The 18,746-nt window shown below is 41.0% G+C and overlaps 2 protein-coding genes and 1 long non-coding RNA gene across 9 annotated transcripts in view; 1 reads left to right on the forward strand and 2 right to left on the reverse strand.

Moving 5' to 3' along the window:
* NFX1 (nuclear transcription factor, X-box binding 1) overlaps window positions 1-2,942 on the reverse strand; it is a 72,428-nt gene extending 69,486 nt beyond the window's left edge. For 2 of the 7 annotated variants that reach the window (XM_036433558.2, XM_036433556.2), the window contains exon 1: window positions 2,401-2,936. In XM_036433558.2, coding sequence (XP_036289451.1) covers window positions 2,401-2,425 — 25 coding nt within the window. In that variant the 5' untranslated portion in view covers window positions 2,426-2,936. Of the gene's footprint in view, window positions 1-2,400 lie in introns of all 7 variants that reach the window. The other 5 variants (XR_006741265.1, XM_036433557.2, XM_036433561.2 and 2 more) reach the window with 5 other exon arrangements.
* The window catches only part of LOC123652131, a 25,959-nt gene extending 16,605 nt beyond the window's left edge, over window positions 1-9,354 (forward strand). Inside the window, exon 3 of the long non-coding RNA XR_006741266.1 lies at window positions 9,344-9,354. This is a non-coding gene — a long non-coding RNA (uncharacterized LOC123652131). The remainder of the gene's footprint in view (window positions 1-9,343) is intronic.
* CHMP5 (charged multivesicular body protein 5) lies at window positions 8,751-18,647 on the reverse strand. Its single transcript, XM_036433574.2, has 8 exons — window positions 18,439-18,647; window positions 17,230-17,334; window positions 15,829-15,875; window positions 13,749-13,842; window positions 13,541-13,612; window positions 11,529-11,637; window positions 9,772-9,884; window positions 8,751-8,852 (listed from the first exon to the last, which is right to left on the reverse strand). The coding sequence occupies exons 1-8, from the start codon at window positions 18,505-18,507 to the stop codon at window positions 8,802-8,804; spliced, it is 660 nt and encodes a 219-aa protein (XP_036289467.1). The 5' UTR covers window positions 18,508-18,647; the 3' UTR covers window positions 8,751-8,801.
* Window positions 18,648-18,746: the final 99 nt, after the last annotated feature.

Raw genomic sequence — 18,746 nt, forward strand, 5'->3', positions numbered from 1 at the left:
CAGCCTGGGGGCTTTTGGTTTAATAATAATCGGGTTAGGTACTTAACAGGTGCCAGGCACTATTTTAAGCATTTTGCATGTGTTAGCTCATTTAATCTTCCCTCACATTCCTGATGAGAAATCAGCTACAGAGAAAGAATAAGTAACGTGCCCAAGGCCACAAGAGTTTTCTAAAGCAGATTTAGAATTCCACCCCAGGCTCTATGGTTCTGGAGTCCATGCTCTTTCACTATCACCATACTACAGTCAGAGGCTGGGCAGCTGGTACCATAGAAACATACACAAAAGTAGTGAACAAGATCAAAAAGGTCATAGGGTAATCTCTCACTCAACCTAGAATTTGTTCTGAAAGCTTTCATATAGGCAGGATTCTTGGGATGGGGTAGAGAGCCTTACAAAATGGTGAAAGGATTAGACAAATTCAGAAACTGGCAGAGAAGGTGGGAATGTCTAGATCAGACCAAGTCGGTATTATGTAGTCCTTTCCCGCTTAAAGAAGCAAAAAAGGGTCAGTAAATAACCTGGTAAAGGATGGAAAAAGGGTGTTTCATGTTAAGCAGTAGGGAGTTGATGCAACTACTGGATATTCTAAACAGGACAGTACCTATTCATATACAGAATGTGCTCCACTAGACATGATCTAGTAGGCAAAGCTCTCAGAAAAAGCCTTAAGAGACACAAGAAAGGGGAAAGGGCACATGAGTCAGGAAACTGGACCTGAGACACACAGATCTGAAACACCCTTTCCCCCACACTATTTGCTGGAAGTTACTCAGTAAATGGTATGTCTCATACCAAGGCATTGCTATCGTGCAAGTGGGATCCTACATTCAAGATCACATGGCAGCGCTGTAGGTGTCCATGGGTGGGTGGAGCAGAGTAAACTGTAGATTATAAAGCCCAGAGACAAAGCTGGCATAAGAGTCCGCACATGGGCAGAAAGACAGCCCCCCGGACTGGGCTGCTGTCTGAGGACAGAGACAGGCAAAAGAACGAAATCTTGAGTGGGGATGGAGGTGTGGGTTAGAGATCAAGTTGAAATAAGAACATGGAATAGAAACGAGGGCAAAAGCAAGCTCAGGCAAATAAGGAGTGGAGAGATCTTTGCAATATGGACTTTGTCTCTCAGTAGATGGGGAGTTTTGTTGGCCAAAACTATGACTCACAACTAATCCCATCCCATTCTTCTTCAAACACTGAAATGTACACCAGAAGTGAGCCTGAGATTATTGGATCCACTTTAGAGGAGACGGGAAGAGAATGGGTGGCAGGATAATAAACACCAGCATGAAAGGTTCCCACCCACCAAGATGACTTAATACCCAAATCAGGAATGAGGTATACCAATGCTGTGTGTTCTCCAACTTTCTGACCAAGATCCACAATAATACATACATTTTATCTGCCATCCAGTACACAAATACATATATACTCTTCTTAGTACCCTAACAGCTGGTTATAGATAGCAGAACTAAGATTCAAATCAATGATTGTTTACAAATTTCATGTTGCAAATTGCTGCCGTTTTTTTTGTTTTGTTTTGTTTTTTCCAGAAAGAGTGAGGCCTGAAACCAAATCAATGTAGTGGGTTGTGACAAGAAATTCTTCAAAAGAAACAGAAAATGATGTATTGAGAAAGTAAGGAAAGCCCCTGCTTCCAGAAATTTTTGATTCTGTTTTAAAATTTACGTATGTGTGCACTGAGGTCTCTAAGTTTAAGGTTTCTTTTCGGTGACTGTCCAAAAGTTTGCAAAACAAAGACCTAAGGTACACTCTGAAGAAAATGGAAATGGATGTTACATTCATGGCCAAATGAGGCTGTCTCTGTACACAGAGGGGACTCCGGGAGAGGAAGTGAGCTAACAATTATGGAGCAGGTACAGTACAGGGCGGGGGCCTTCACAAGCATTAACTACATGATTCCCCACTGACGGGTGAAGAAAATGACTCAGCCACACTGAGAGTTCGAAGAAGGCCGAGACTGGAAACCACAGGTGTTCAGCGCGCGCCCCCGCCGCTGCACCGGGACGCGCGAATACACCTTCGGCACAGCGTGCAAAGCCACCAGGCGTCGAGAGCCCGCCAGACACCGACGCCCGCTAATCGGAGATCAGCTGCTGCCCCGGGGGGTACGGGACACCCACATCCATACTCGCTGGGCTCTGGGACAAACCCGCTCTCCCTTGGATAACCAGAGGCCGGATTTCGCAACCTCGTCCAGGATGGTCGAGGTCTCCGTCAGCACGACGCGCGCGCGCGTCTTGGCCCTTCCGAGCCACTATCCCCAACCCTAGTAGGCGCCACTCTCGCGATATGAATGGCCGAAGCCCTAGGACTCGTCACTGACCAAACCTGCGCAACTAGAGAAGGGTCCACTTCTTACACGGACCAGAGCAGTACCTGAGACAGGAGGAGCCTCCGCCATCCCGTGCGTGCCGCAACACCTAAAGCGAGCCCTGCAGTCCAGCGAGTGCTGTCACCCGGTCACGTGCCCTCGACTTCCGGCGCTGAGAGAACGTCCGCCCCTGCGCGCCGGGTGGACGCGCCACAGAGTTTGCGCGGCCAGAGTAAACTGTGTGGCGCAATCATGACGTCAGACAGTTGCGCCACGCTCGGGGCGGAAGGAGGAGACTAGTGACTACAGCTTGCAAGGAACGCGGGTGTGGGGCGGAGGCGCGGGCACTTGTGTAATCGTCGTTTTCGTCAAGCTTTCACTGAGCTCACCTGCTACTCTGCCCTCTTGCTCTCCCACCCGACCAATTTCCCTTGGTCTTCTGAAGTCAGTTCGGACATCACCTACAGTAGTTCGGGTTACAAAACACAAAACTGCTCAGCTGGCCTGGCTCAGTGGTTGAGCGTGGACCCACGGTTCCATGCTCCTTTGTGTTGCCCGGATTATGGGCTGAATTCCCTGTGTGGGGCGTGCTGGAGGCAGCCAATCAATGATTCTCTCGCATTGATGTTTCTGTTTCTCCCTCTCCTTTCCTCTCTGAAGTCAATACAAAATAAATAAATATGTATATGTATTTATTTTGTATTGACTATATATATATATACATATATATATGTGAAAAAGAAAATTAAGTGGTCAAAAGGCAGTCTTGGGACAAATGGTCTGCAAAACAATGGATAATATACAAAAAGCTCTTACAAATCAGAAAACGATAAGCCACTTGTTGGAAATGGTGAACTTGACTGGGCAGATGACAACAAATACGAGAGATATGAGGGAGAAAGTTTGTAGGCACTGATAGTTTTTAAAGTATAAAATATTTTAAAAAGTGAATGTGTGGAGTGTTTGTTTTGTTGTTGCATTAAGAAATATAACACAACATTTAAGGGTTAAGTATCTACATTTGTAAAGTAATTCACTGGCCCAGGCTTTGATAAGAATAGGAAATAGATTCATTCATTCACACACATTTTAATGCATACTCTGTCTCAGTCAGGCATCGCTTAAAGTGCTGGAGGTAAATGGTGAAAAAATATAAACATGGTTCCTGCCCTCATGAAATGCATTGTCTAGTAGGGGAGATAAAAAGTTAAAAAAAAATTAGCTTTATAGGTGTGAGTACACAAAACAGAGTTTATTCTTGTATTATTATTATTATTTTTTAATCAATCTTTATTGTTCATATTATTACACAGGTTCCTTGTTTCTTCCCCCCTCCACCAGGTTCCCACCCTATTCTTGTATTATTATTTATTAATAATTATTTGCCCACCCCTATATTTAATCATCCAAATACTTGGAAGATAATGAAAATAACATTATTAATGTTGTTACCCAAACAAACCTAGTGTACAGCTTATGAATGCAATATTAAAAACCCTATATTCACCCTAACTGGTTTGGCCCAGTGGATAGAGCATTGACCTGCCAACTCAAGGGTCCCAGGTTTGATTCTGGTCAAGGCCATGTACCTTGGTTGAGCGCATATCCCCAGTGGGGAGTGTGCAGGAGGTAGCTGATTGATGTTTCTCTCTCATCAATGTTTCTAACTCTATTCCTTTCCCTTCCTCTCTGTAAAAAAAATCAGTAAAATATATTTAAAAAAACAAAACCCTATATTCTTTCTACCTGTCTTCTAATTCACTGATTGGATCCTCAGCTTCCCCTAATCTGCTGTGTATTCTTTCCAGTGTGTTCATTTGTGCTATGTCTATTTGTTTTCATAGTTACTATACCTTTTTTCATGCTTTTGAACATCTTTACTATCATTACTCTGTTTCAGATAAATTTCTTATCTCTATTTCATATCTCTTCTTCTGGAGAATTCTCTTGTTTTTTCATTTGGAGGTTGTTTCTTGGTCTCCTCAGTTTAGCTGCCTGCTTGGGTTTGTGACTTTGTATTAGGTAGATCTGCTACGCCTCTCACTCTCTAGTGCAGGACAGTGTCAAACACTGTTTCTCTAAAAAGTAAATTTTAATGTGAATCAGCGACTTCTTATTCTTGGGCCAACCACTGAACCACACTGGTTGGGCAAAAACTAAGTAATTTATATTTACAAATTAAACATTTGTAAAATAATTACAAATTGTGTTGTTGTTATGAAAGAAACTAGCAGAGTAATAGTAATAGAGACTTACTAGGATCTGTTTCAGAAAAATGTGCCCAGCAGTGGTCGGGTAGCTCAGTTGTTAGAGTGTCATCCTGATATGCCAAGGTTGAGGATTCCATCTCCAGTCAGGGCTCATATAAAAATCAACCAATGAATGCATAAATAAGTGGAAAAACAAAAATTGATGTTTCCCTCTCCCTCTTAAAATCAATAAATCAATAAAAAGAAAAAAAAGAGAAAAATGTAGCCAGGATTCTTTCAGGAGAACAAAGGATGAGAAGAAGAAAACTATGTGAAGACTCAGAGGGAACAGCATATGCAAAATCTATGAGGAAGGAAGGAAAGAGCTTGAAGTCTTCAAGGTATTAAAATATTTGCTGGAGAATAGTGAGCAAAGAGAGGGACACAGTATGAAATTGTAGAGGTGCTTAAGGAGATAGTGCAGATCACCCACAGGCCATGCTGATGGATTTTATTCTAAGAGCAATAGGAAGTTATTGAAAGGCTCTAAGCAGTTACACCTACGGATTCTCTTGCTTCTAGGGGAAGCAAGTATAGAAGTAGACCAGTTACATTTTTGTATTATGCAAATGCAGAATGTGATGGTGGCCTTGACTAGAGTGACAGTAAATGTGGAGAGAAAAAAGGAAAGATCTGAAGTATATTTCAGATATAACCCTTATGCAGTTTCCAAATTTTTTCCAAACAATAGGTGCGATGGGCTCTCATTATTTTGTTTCTGATTACTGAGCCTCACATTTCTTAATGGCATTTATGTTTCCTCTTTTTAAATTCCTTATTTATATCCATTGCCCATTTTCCTATTTTGTTTCTAATTACTAATGAGCCTGACATTTCTTAATGACATTTGTTTCCTCTTTTTAAATTGCTTATTCATATCCATTGCTCATTGCTCTATTTTCTTGCTGTTGGTTTCTTGTATAGATACCAATTCCTTGTCAGTCTTAGACATTTCAATTTTCATCTTCCATTAAGTCTATTAATTTTGTCCTTAATTTTGACATATCAATTCATCAAACAAACCTGTTGTCATCTTTAGAAATTACTAGTTTTGTCAGTCTGGGTCCGTTCAGGAGAGAACTATACAGTAATTTGAACAGGAGAGGAATTGTTTAAGGACATATTAACTATAACAGGGGATTGGAGTAATAAGGATTGGCTAATAATCAAAAGAGCTGATGTGGCTCAGTGGCCCGCACACCAAAAGGTTGTAAGTTCAATTCCCAGTCAAGGGCACAAATCTGAGTTGCAGGTTTGATCCCAACCCCAATTGGGATGCATGTGTGCATGTATGTGGAAAGCAACCAATCAATATGTCTCTCACATTGATGTTCCCCACTCTCTTTCTTCCATCCCTTCCATTCTCTCTAAAAATCAATGAAAAAATATTCCCTGGGTGAGAATTAACTAACTAAATAAAAGAATCAAAAGAGAACTCTAAAAGAATATAGGAGTAGCAATATAAGGAATAGCCACTACCTCTAAGGTTGATTGAGATAGTATCCAATGAAGATCTCCCCAGAATTGAGGTGCAGACCTTGTTAGAGATGTTCCTTTGGCTCACTAGGTGGCAGGAAGCCACTGCGGTGCTGTCCTGGCAGAAGTTGCCAGAAACCTGCCAGGCCAGGGTGGCTCAGTGGTTGAGCATTGACTTATGAACCAGGAGGACAAGGTTTGATTCTAGGTCAGGGCACATGCCTGGGTTGTAGGCTTGATCCCCAGTAGGGGGTGTGCAGGAAGCAGTAATTAATGACTCCCTCTCATCATTGATGTTTCTCTCTCTTTCTCCCTCTCTACATACATACATATATGTATATAGAATATATGTATATATATATATATACATCTATATACATATATACATATATCCTATATAATAAAAGGCTAATATGCAAATCAACCAAATGGTGGGACAACCGGTCACTATGATGCACACTGACTACCAGGGGGCAGATGTTCAATGCAGGAGCTGCCCCCTGGTGGTCAGTGCGCTCCCACAGGGGGAGTGCCGCTCAGCCAGAAATTGGGCTCATGGCTGGTGAGTGCAGCAATAGTGCCAGGAGCCTCTCCCACCTCCATAGCAGCGCGAAGGATGTCTGACTGACAGCTTAGGCCTGCTCCCTCAGGCCCTAAGCCATCAGTCAGACATCTCCTGAGGACTCCCAGACTGCAAACGGGGGCAGGCCGGGCTGAAGGACCCCTCATCCCCCCAGTGCACGAATTTCATGCACCAGGTCTCTAGTATTTGCGCGCGCACGCACACGCGCGCGCACGCGTGTGTATGTGTGTGTTATTTTTTTAAAGAGGTTGCCATAAATCTACCTTGTGGGATGTTGGGAAGAGCCTTTTACAGAGAGGTGTATCACAAGAGACACTCCACTACAAACCACCTGAGGGAGATGCCAGAAGAAGTTTCTGGCTGCTAGCTACCCTACTCTGAAAAAGCCAGCTGCTGGAGAAGCCATATGCCTTACAGGAGCCAGACAGCGAAGAAACTGCCCAGAACACAGAAGCCTAACTATAATAGAAACAGGAAACAAACCCCTTTTTGCCTGCAATATCTCTCTGGTGCCCTCTACTGATAAAGCTTAATACCTGAAAGCAGGCAAGGGATAAATATTTAAAAGGCTCAAATCCATTTCACAGAGCAGGCAAAAAGGTAAATTTGGAACTGAAAGGCAATAATTTATTACTGGTACACTAGGAAACCTATTCATTATTTTCCAAACTTGTAAATAAATGGAAGTAAACAAACATTTACTCTGCCTTTCCTATTTTATGCAAAAAACTGAGGTCTGAAAAAAACCTTAGAATATTGTTTGTGGATTCCAAATAAATAAACTGGATGACTGGCTGTGAAAGAGATGAGTTTATTAGGACTTACGTGTGCACTGGTGGTGGCTGACCAGTGCAATTTTCCACCAAGTCCCATCTGGCCTGCGGCCAGCGAGTACGGGGGTATGGAGGTAGTTGGACTTGCCATAGCACTCCCAAGAAAAGAAAAAAGCCCCTGCTTTTTTATTGTAAATAAACCCTTATGTGAAAATAGCCTGTTGCAGTTAACAAAGTACTAATGACAATTATCTCCATTATTCCTCACAAAAGCCTTGTGAGGTAAGCATAATTTTACTAAGGAAATAGAAGCGAGGAGGGCTACTAGTAGTTATTACATAGCAGACCCATGGCCCAAGCCTGGATTGTTCCTCAATCTTTCCTCAATACCACAATGCCACCGGGTAAAATCGATTTCTATAGTGGAGTTTTTAGGCTGAATTGAAATTAAAATTATATTAAATTTTTGAAATTGACTTTTAGAGAGAGGAAGGGAAAGAGATAGAAACATGGATGAGAAAGAACTATCAATATTTATCAGGTGCTCCATGCATGTCCCCTGTCAGAGACTGAACCCGTAACCTGGACATGTGCCCTGACCAGGAATCGAGCCAATGACCTCTTGGTGCATAGGTCCATGCTCAACCACTGAGCAACACTGGCCAAGCAACATTAAAATTACATTCAATTTGTGGTTTCTACAGTGGAAGTTTCAGGCGGAAATGATATTATTAAAGTTATATCCTTTTGAAAAATATTTATTGAGTATAAATAAATGTCCTATACATTAAATATCAAGAAATATTCATTACTGATTACAAGTCAGGCTGTAATACTGAGGGAACCATAGAATAAAACCATCCACTCATGACATAGCAATAATTCCATTCCAATATTGGACACAGTAATGGTTTACTCACAAGACATAACAATACTCTTCAAAAAAAGCCATCACTTTAACCAACCTATAATACCACAATAGAAAATGATTTTGAATCATAATATTAACAGTTCCAGAAATCCCATCTGCCTTATCAATTTTATCAGGTCAATTTGAGATTATGGAGTTAAACTATCATAAAATCTAAAGAGTCCCATTTCCTTGATTTTATTTCAAATTATTAAGGAATGAAATCATACATGCCCATTGATACTTTTAAGTAAGTTAGTCTTTCCTAAGAGAAAAGGAATAAAAATGTAGTACAAAGAAAGCATCCCCCAAATGTTGAGTCTCTTAACGGAAAAAAAAAAAGAGTAATGTAATTAACTTTTCCTTCAAAGAAAGTAAAGAAGCCATAATCTGTCATGGTAAATTTGGAAAGATAAGTATTTCCTAGTCCCAGAATATGTATTTATTTTACAAGATGTACTTGAGCGATGCAAGTCTATGAAGCAGGGATTTGTGGCAATCCGAATTCATCCACGAGGACTCCATCCTGTAAAAAGGGAGCAATGTTTTAGTGCCACTATTTATCTTTTCTTAAATTTTTATTAAATGTATTGGGATGATATTGGCTATTAGGATCATACAGGGTTAAGTGTACATTTCTAAGATACAAGATCTATATAGTATACTGTGTGCTCATCACCCAAACTATATATTAGGCCCCTTTCCTCTGATAATCACCACACTGTTGTCTGTGTCCATGAGTTTTAGTTTTATATCCCACATATGAGTGAAATCATGTGGTTCTTTAGCTTTTCCTGATTTATTTCACTTAGTATATTCTCATAGTGCCACTATTTTTCAACTGATTAAAAAAAAAAGATTACAAATATTTAATGGTTAAAACTCATCTCCAAATGTTTAATCCATGAAAATCAAAATCAGAAGATGAGAATGAGATTTTTTTTATGAAAGGTAAAGAAGGAAGTGATGAAGCTGGAACAGAGTGATGAATCTCAGAGGGAAGGGGGGAGGAAGGAGGATTGGAAGAGATTAACCAAAGATCTTATATGCTTACTAGAGGCCTGGTGTATGGATTTGTGCACCGGTGGGATCCCTTGGCCTGACCTGCAGGAATTGGCTGAAACCAGCAGTCCAACATCCCCTGAGGATTTCGAGAGAGTACAGGCCAAGCCAAGGGACCCCACTGGTGCACAAATCTGTGTACCGGGCCTCTAGTATTAAATAAATTGTCATTGTATAAAAACATTCCTGAGTCTCTGTGACACCATCTACACAGCTTGTTCATAATCTAATGCAAGAGAACTGGGCTTTCAAGGGTACCCAAAATAATGACCGAGACAGTCTTTCCTTGTTTAAACTTAATAGTACTTTTTAGAATCCCAGCTGGTGATCAAGCATAAACCTTTATGATTGGCATAGAAATTATAAACAGAAAAAGCTTTCACCTTATTCTTTGTGTCAGTGGGAACACCTTCTGGAATTGCAGGTGCAGATGCTGCTTCATCCAAGTAAGAACTGTCTTCATCAGCCAGAAGTTCATCACCCAGTGCATCCAACTCTGAAATTGAAATAGTCAACATAAAAAAAAAATGTGGAACCAAGAAAACTGGCAGCTTGTGTTAAGAAAGCCCAATTATTTATTAAAAGAACATATAAAAACAAAGGAAAAGGGATTATTAATTTCTATTTTCAAAATAAAAGATTTGCATTATAAGCAATTTTCAATGGAACTGATGTGATAAAATCTACGAAAAAACAAAATCAAAATAAAACAAACAGCTGAAACCGGTTTGGCTCAGTGGTAGAGCGTTGGTCTGCGGACTGAAAGGTCCCAGGTTCGATTCCGGTTAGGGCATGTATGTTGGTTGCGGGCACATCCCCAGTAGGGGGTGTGCAAGAGGCAGCTAGCTGGTTGATGTTTCTCTCTCATCGACATTTCTAGCTCTCTATCTCTCTCCCTTCCTCTCTGTAAAAAATCAATAAAATATATATATATATTTTAAAATAAAAAAATAAAACAAACAAAACAAACATTCTTCATGGGTTAATAAGGCCCCCAGTCTTCACGAGAAGAATCTATAGTTATCAGTTGACCAATTCAAATGAGAAAATCCTGATAACGTTAACTATAAATTCTCTCTCATTTATTGATGAACTTGAAAGAAGACAATGAAAATAGGCAGAAATTGTTGTATACTAAGTAATCATTACATGAATCAGGCTTTTCAAAAAAGTGTATGGTAAAGTGAGTAGAAAGTGACCAGGAGGAAGGATAATAGCAGGCAAAAACTCATTGGGGGAGATTCTATTAGGTCTAGTAATAATTAATGTCGTTTTCTAATACTTTTTAAAATCGAATTTATTATAGATGGGAAATAAGAAAATTAAGGCCGAGACTCTCTCTCATCGATGTTTCTAGCTCTTTATCTCTCTCCCTTCCTCTCTGTACAAAATCAATAAAATATATATATTTTTTTAAAATTAAGAAATGAGTAGGGTTGGGGAGGCTCTAGGCAAAAGCAGAACATGGAGAGGGAGCCTGACTGTAAATATTGATAGAACTGTGACCCCCTGGTTCACAGGTCGACGCTCAACCTCTGAGCTATGGCAGCCGGCGGGCCCTGCTCATCCTTTAGGTCCTATGTCCACCGCCATCCCAAACATGTTAGATTCCCCAGTTATGTGCTTCATGGCACCCCATACTTCTCTGACCACTTGTGCTCTTGTAATTACTTGAAAGCAGCAGTTTCTTACCCCTGTATTGAATTCAGGGGTCATATTTGTTTTCTCCAGTGCTGAATCTCCAAACCTAACAGTGTCTGGTATATAGTAGATGCATGACAAGTACTTATCAACTGCTGTTTCTTGATCTGCTTTGCTAGTCTGAGGGACAGGAATTCAAGTAGCAAAATAGGAAGACCAAAATCAAAAGAAAAACAGTAGGGAAATGCAGTGTTTAGATACCGGTCAGCAGGGTCCTTTGAGTGGACCTTCCTTCAGAGCTTGTCCATCCCAAAGTTGTAGGTAGAGTGTGCAAGTCAAGTGTGGCTGCCTCTCAAGCTGTCTTCCCAAAGACTGGACCATAAAGTACTTTTCAAGTAACCCTCACAGGAATTTTCTCTAGCATTTGGGAAAAGGTCCCAGGCAGCTGCTCCTTTCAGACTCTGACATTACACATGCATTGCTTTTCCCAAAACTTTACCTGCTTCTAGATCATCTTCATCTATCTCTGGAGTGCCATAGCTACGACTCAGTGCTTCTTGGATTTCACTTGCATCTTCCATCATATCCTCTAGCTGGTCTTGTAAATCCTATAGGAATATATGATACGATTTTTATTAATTTCTTACCATTTTACTCTACCTCTTGCCCTATTCTCTCCTCTGAACTTAGAGAGAAGTAATTTTTTAAAAGACGATGTACAAAAAAAATGCAGAGCACAAAACAAGTTCTCAACAACTGATAGCTCCCCTGCCTGCCTGCTCACCCCCAACTGCCCCCCCCCCCCACCGCCCCTGCTGTCCTGATCATCTCCAATTGATTCCCACTAACGGGGTGAGGGACTGAGGGCTGTTTCAGGCTGGCCACAACCCTTCAGGGTGGGGATCCCCACTGGGGTGCCTGGCCAACCTGGGTGAGGAGCTGAGGGCTGTTTTCAGGCTGGCCATGCCTCCCAGTGATCCAGGCTCCCAGTCCCTCCTTTTTTTCTTTTCTTTCTTTTTTTTCAGCGCCTCCTTGAGTGGAGGCCAGGGCAGGCAGGAAGCTTGGTTTCCTCTATTGCTGGGGGCAACCCAAGCCTCCTCCTGCTCTAGCTCTGTGGCCACCGCCATCTTGGTTGGGCTAATTTGTATTCTCACTCCTGATTGTGGGTGTAGCGGAGTGATGGTTAATTTGCATGTTTCTCTTTTATTAGTGTAGATTAGCCATATGTGGTATTAGGAACCTTGCATTAACAAGGAAAGGGAAATCTTTGGTGCCCTTTTTCAAAGTTACATATTTAAATGAGAAGCTCAAAGTTCAATCCCTCTCTGTATCCCTCCCATCACATACACATTCATTTGAATTATTTCAGAAACTAGTACATTCTTTTCTTTTTTTTTTTTTTAATTAAAAATATTTGAGGTGGGCCGAAACCAGTTTGGCTCAGTGGTAGAGCGTCGGTCTGCAGACTAAAAGGTCCCAGGTTCGATTCCAGTCAAGGGCATGTATATTGATTGCAGGCACATCCCCAGAAGGGGGTGTGCAAGAGGCAGCTGGTCAATGTTTCTCTCTCATTGACGTTTCTAGCTCTCTATCTCTCTCCCTTCCTCTCTGTAAGATGTCAATAAAATATATTTAAAATAAAGTTTAAAAAATATATACCGATAGCTCATATTGCCAAACCAAGAGCTATATTTATAAAATAAATAAATAAATAAATACAATAAAATAAAAATATTTGAGGTGAAAACCTACTATTTTTTTTTAAATATATTTTTTATTGATTTTGTACAGAGAGGAAGGGATAGAGATAGAGAGTTAGAAACATCAATGAGAGAGAGTCATCGATCAGCTGCCTCTTGCACACCCCCTACTGGGGATATGCCCGCAACCAAGGTACATGCCCTTGACTGGAATCGAACCCGGGTCCCCTCAGTCCCCAAGCCGACGCTCTATCCATTGAGCTAAACCAGTCCCGGCAAAACCTACTATTTTATTTCAAGACACCCAAGTCCCACCTGCATACGAATAAATTGTAAAAAAAAAAAAAAAAAAGCACATTTGCTGGTCACTGTTAAAACCATGAAATACAATTCCACATTGATGATACTGAAGTGGTTAATTATCCATACTAGCTTACCAAAAACTAACTGAAATTAGGAAAATGACATATATATACTAGCATACACTCTTGAATTGCCTTCTCACTGTACTTAATTTAATGTCCAGTTTTGACCACTGGATGCTGAAGTCTAAAATACCCTTATGGGTTAAATGTGCACAGCCTACACAGAGAACCATGTAGACAATAAAAACGTTTTCTTTTCTTTATTTAACAAACACTGCAATTAGTATTTAAACCTGCAGTTAATGGAGACACTTTTATGCAGAAGGCACTGAAGGCAGGTATGAGTCTGGGAAGAAAACTGGGAGACCGAGGCAGAGGCAGCAGCATGGCTCCTGCTGGGTGTGCAAAAACTAGTACATTCTTACAGAAGCCAGTATACATCTCACCTCAATCTGATCAATTTTCACGTGCTTGTATGCTTTCTTCATTTCCTTTACTCCCAGTTTCATAGCTTCAACCTAAAAAAAAAGATTAAGAAAAAAATGCAATGTCTTAAGAAGCTATGCTGGTTAAACTGTCTTTTAAAAACCACGGGAAAGAGCACAAGAGTACAAAAATAAAATAAAATCACGGGAAAAGGTGCTACGGAAGTACCGTGGTCTTAGTGTCTTTCAATGACTGGATGGTGTAATTGGCTTGTTCCATGTTAAAGGACTGCTGGGCAAGATTGTCCCGCTGCTGCTCATACCTTTTTAGAGTAAATGAGAATGGTGAATGTGAGACAGATATAAACCATCAAGAAGGAAGTATGTCTAATACTAAATAAGAATTTTCTTTTTATAAAAGTTCTTAAATTAAATATACAATAAAAATTGGCTAAAACAATCACTCTAATCCAGTGATTTTCAACCTTGTTCATTTCATGGCACATTAAACTAATTACTAAAATTCTGCAGTAGACCAAAAAATATATTTTTGCCAATCTGACAAGAAAATAGATGCTGTTTTGATGAATTCACACCAGATGACTATTGTTATGTTGGCTGTTGTCATTTTTTAATTTGGTAATCTAAGGGAAAAGAGGTCAGTGCTCCTGACTTGTCAGGTATTGCATATTTTAAGAATTCTTGCAGCATGCCTATTGAAAATCACTGCTTTAATCAAGCAAATATCATTTGATGCAACTCTCCAGTCTTTTTCTTTTGTATGTATTTTAGTTATAACACTACTTTCCATTTAATATTATAACATTTGTTGCTACAAGGTCTTAATATATATGCCTTTATAATGTTTTACATTATTTCCTATGCTAAATTCCTGGAAGAGGAATTCTGGGTCAAAGGGTAAGACTATTTAAGGACCCTTAAATATTCTGGTGGATGAGGACTAATATGTGACACCTTAATCAGTAAATAAATAAATAAATAAATCTCCTAGTGGGAGGGAACAAATATCCAAGACTCCCAATTTCACAAACAAAAATTAAAAAGGCACACTCTTCCTGGTGGTGTTGCTCAATGGTTGTGTCAACCTATGAACCAGGTCATGGTTTGATCACAGTCAGGGCACGTGCCCAGGTTGCAGGCTCAATCCCCAATGTGGGGTGTGCAGGAGGCAGCCAATCAATGATTCTTTCTCATCATTGATATTTCTATATCTCTCCCTTTCTCTTTGAAATCAATGAAAAAAAATTATATATACATACATACACACACACACACACACACACACACACATATATATATATATATATATATGTATGTATATATATATATGTATGTATATATATATATATATAATTTTTTTTCTTAAGGCAAACTCTATTAAATAAATAATGGGAGAACCAAACCCTATAGATCTGGGCAGTCCAATACAGAAGACATTAGCCATATATGGTTATTTAAACTTCAATTGTTAAAATTAAATAAAATTAAAACTTCAATTTCTAGTCATACTAGCCACATTTTAAGCACTCAATATCCACCCATGGCTAAAACCTTTTGAACTGGACAGCATAAATATAGAACATCCATATCAGAAGGTAGTTCTATATCCACAATCCATGCACTTTAGTACAGTACTCTATGCTTCTATCTAGCAGAAGAGGAAAATAAGAAATAAGGTGACTTTATCAAGGCCACTTTTTTCCCACCCAGCATACTCCTCCTTAAAGTCTATTACACCTATCTAAGAGGACCGGCTTGGCAACTTGGAGGACCAGCATCATAGCAACTGGTCCACCCATTGTTCAGTGGACTGGTGGTAACTATCCATTTGTGGGAACTAACCTTTGCAGGACTAATCTAGATGGTGAGCCCTAGGTGGTTTGGCTTAATGGTTGGAGCTTTGGCCCACAGACCCAAGGGTCATGGGTTCAATTCCCAGTCAAGGGCACCTACGGGTTCGCTCCCTGCCCCTGGTTGGGAAGCCTGTAGGAGGCAATCTGCCAATCGATCTCTCTTTCTCTTCCTCTTCCCTTCATTTCACTCTCTCTGAAAATCAACAGAAAAAAAAAATCCTAGGGTGAGGAGTAAAAAAAAATTTTTAAATGAATGGTGCTACAACAAATGTTGCTGAATATAGAGGGGAAGAAAATGCCAGCTAACTATATATGTACATGAAATTTGTAATTACACGAAGAATGCTTATAAAATGGTATAAAAACCTGAAGGAATGGAAGATCATTTCTTTTGGTCAAACCTGTGGAAGAAAGGAGATTTTGCATATAACTTACATCCTCTTTTGCTTTAAAACCCGCAAAGCTTTCTGCTTGACCATATTCTGAGGAGAAAAATAGGTTTTAATGAAAAGAAGTAAAAAATATATGGTAAAAGAAATCTTCCATATCCCCAAATGTACATATCTACTCTTTCTCTTCTTCAGATTAACCGATATGGTGTCTCCTGTATTATTCTTCAACTCCCAAGGACAGTCATTAAGACTCAACTCTTCTTTGCCTTTGCACCCCATATCTCAGCCTAAGAACTGCATGTCTTTTTACTAGTGCCTATTATATTAATCCCACCCGAGCTACAACAGTGCGATTTTGTGTATCCACTTACCTTAGGAGATCCCCAACTTGGACATCCTGCTATCCACTCCAACTCAAAAAGACACACAAACTCCTCAACCTGCTCTCTCCTTGGAAATTACTAACAGCCCCATCGATCTCTCACTTCTTCTATGAGAACCTTTGTATCAACCTTACCTTTCCTCTCTCTGTTGTCTCTTCGTGAACAGTTATTACTGATTGTCAGAACTCACTTTCAGATTGAATCATATCATTCTCCCGACTACCACCATGATTTAAGCTTTCATCCCATCTAATCTAAATGAGCTTTCCTGCTTCTGGTCATTAAAATGGCTGAAAAAAGCTGCTTGTCTCTTACCTTGTCACTTTCTATACAGTTCCATAAATCATTTTATTTGTCTCCTCCAGTGGAGGGAAAGCAGATGTTATTACTTCACAGACATTAATAATACCTAACATTTACTGAATGTTTCTATGTACTAGACACAGTGCATTGTAGGTCACATTACTTACTTCATGTAATCCTCACACTATTAAGTAGATATTATCCCCATTTTATAGATGAGAAAACAGGTTCAGTGATGCTAAGTAACTTGTCCTCACTCAAATGGTTAATATAAAGATAGAAGCAAAGAAGGTAGTTCTACATCCACAATCCATGCACTTTAGTACAGTACTCTATGTTTCTACCTAGCAGAAGAGGAAAATAAGAAATAAGGTGACTTTATCAAGGCCACTTTTTTCCCAGCATACTCCACCTTAATCAGTCTATTACACCAATCTAACAGGACCAGCTTAGCAACTCATTATGCCTGAACATGGCTTATCTTTCTCTCCAGATTGCCACTTTCTCAGCAGAATATGCTAATTCCCACATACATGCTTTTGGACATGTGATCAGTATCTTCCCTCCATCAGGTCAAATCCCAGTTTCCATTTCATATCTGGTTGTAAACTTTCTTCCCTAAAGGATACACCCTCACATAGGTTTTCTACTTACCAGACTGTGAGCATGCCTTCTGTTATCTCTCAGCAGCCCCTCAACACATGCTATTTCCACAGGTGCTTAAATTAGGCTGTCACGACAGCTCCTGCCTACCTTACCTTTGCAGGACTCTCCCTCATCTTCTTCATCTGATCCTTATACTTCACTAGCTCAGCATCCAGTCGAGAAATTTTCTTGTCAATGGATTCTGCCCTGCTGTCCACCTTAAGTGGGAAAAAATAAAAGGCAGTGGTAGTTATTGTAATACTAGAGGCCAAGTGCACGAATTCGTGTGTGGGTGGGGGATCCCTAGGCCTGGTTGGTGATCAAGGCCAATAGGAGCCCATCTGGCTGGTGGGCTGTAGAGGGTTGGCTGTGGGAGGGCACTGACCACCAGGGGGCAGCTCCTGCATTGAGCATTTGCCCTCTGGTGGCCAGTGAGCATCATAGCAACTGGTCCACCCGTTGTTCAGTGGAACGGTGGTAACTATCCATTATGCTTTTATATATATAAATACTTACATGAGAAGAAGCAAGAGAGAAAGGAATATGGAGGAAGAAAAATAAAGAGGATCATATGGTGAAGGGTGGAAAACACTTTGGAGGTCCAGGCTTCCAGCCTTGGCTGGGCTCTATACTAGCATTTGCCCAAGGGGAGGGGGGGTGGAGTAGAATCCTCAGACAGAAACTTTGGGAGGCTTTTATACACTATACTCCATCCCCCAGATACTGATTTTTCCAGGTCTCCCTCAAGTGCGTATGGATAGAAAAATAATTTAAGAGTCACTCGACTAAGTACAATTTCCCTAGAATCAGAAACTAGTCAGGCTAGAGACTCAGGTGTGTGAAATGAAATCGTGAGCTGTAGACTGGCTGGAGCTGTAGATCTAATGCTGTCTCTTATAAGGTGGTAGGCTTAATGCCCAGGACCAGGGTTCTGAGTTTTGTTACTGAGATCCAGGATCAGGTACAGATATGTTGACCTAGGATGTCAGGCTGAGGGTCCTGACCTGGGATGAAAGAGGGGTAAATGACAGAGGGAAGTGTGTACGGGATAAGCAAAGAGCGAATGGACGCGGCAGTGGGCATCAAGGGTCGGGTGCCAGTTGGGGGAGACAGTGATAGGTCAGGGGTCTCTGGTTTGTGGCGTCAGGAATGACCTGGGTAACAGAAACAAAGGTGGAGTGGAAAGGGCCGAGGTGTTAATGGGCTCGGAACCGAGAATGGGGTGGAGGAGTAGGAGCCGGGAGCCGGGAGCCGGGAGGTGGGTGGAGTAAGGAGGGGGTTCAAAGGCCCCGAGCCTAGCTTAAGTGTAGTCAAGCGCCCACCGTGCCAATGCAGTCTGTCAGGTTGGGCGGCGGAGCCTTCGGTTTCGCTTTCCCGAAGAATCGGTTCATCTTGGCCGCGAAGAAAACCCAAACACTGGAGCAGAACCAGAAACGGAAGCGTAGACAACACCGTCTCGGTCTTGACTTCCGGCTCCCCGTGCGCAAGCGCACTGCGCCTCTCGGAGTTCCCAGATCCCTTTGTCGGGGGTTCCGCCCGGCCTTTTCCGGGGAAGGAGAGCTCCCGGAGCTTGGAGGTACTGGATAGAAAGTCAGCAGGGGGTGTGGCCACGCTGGATGACGTGAGGGCG

Source organism: Pipistrellus kuhlii, unplaced genomic scaffold, assembly GCF_014108245.1.
Source record: "Pipistrellus kuhlii isolate mPipKuh1 unplaced genomic scaffold, mPipKuh1.p scaffold_m20_p_12, whole genome shotgun sequence".
Lineage (NCBI taxonomy): Eukaryota > Metazoa > Chordata > Mammalia > Chiroptera > Vespertilionidae > Pipistrellus > Pipistrellus kuhlii.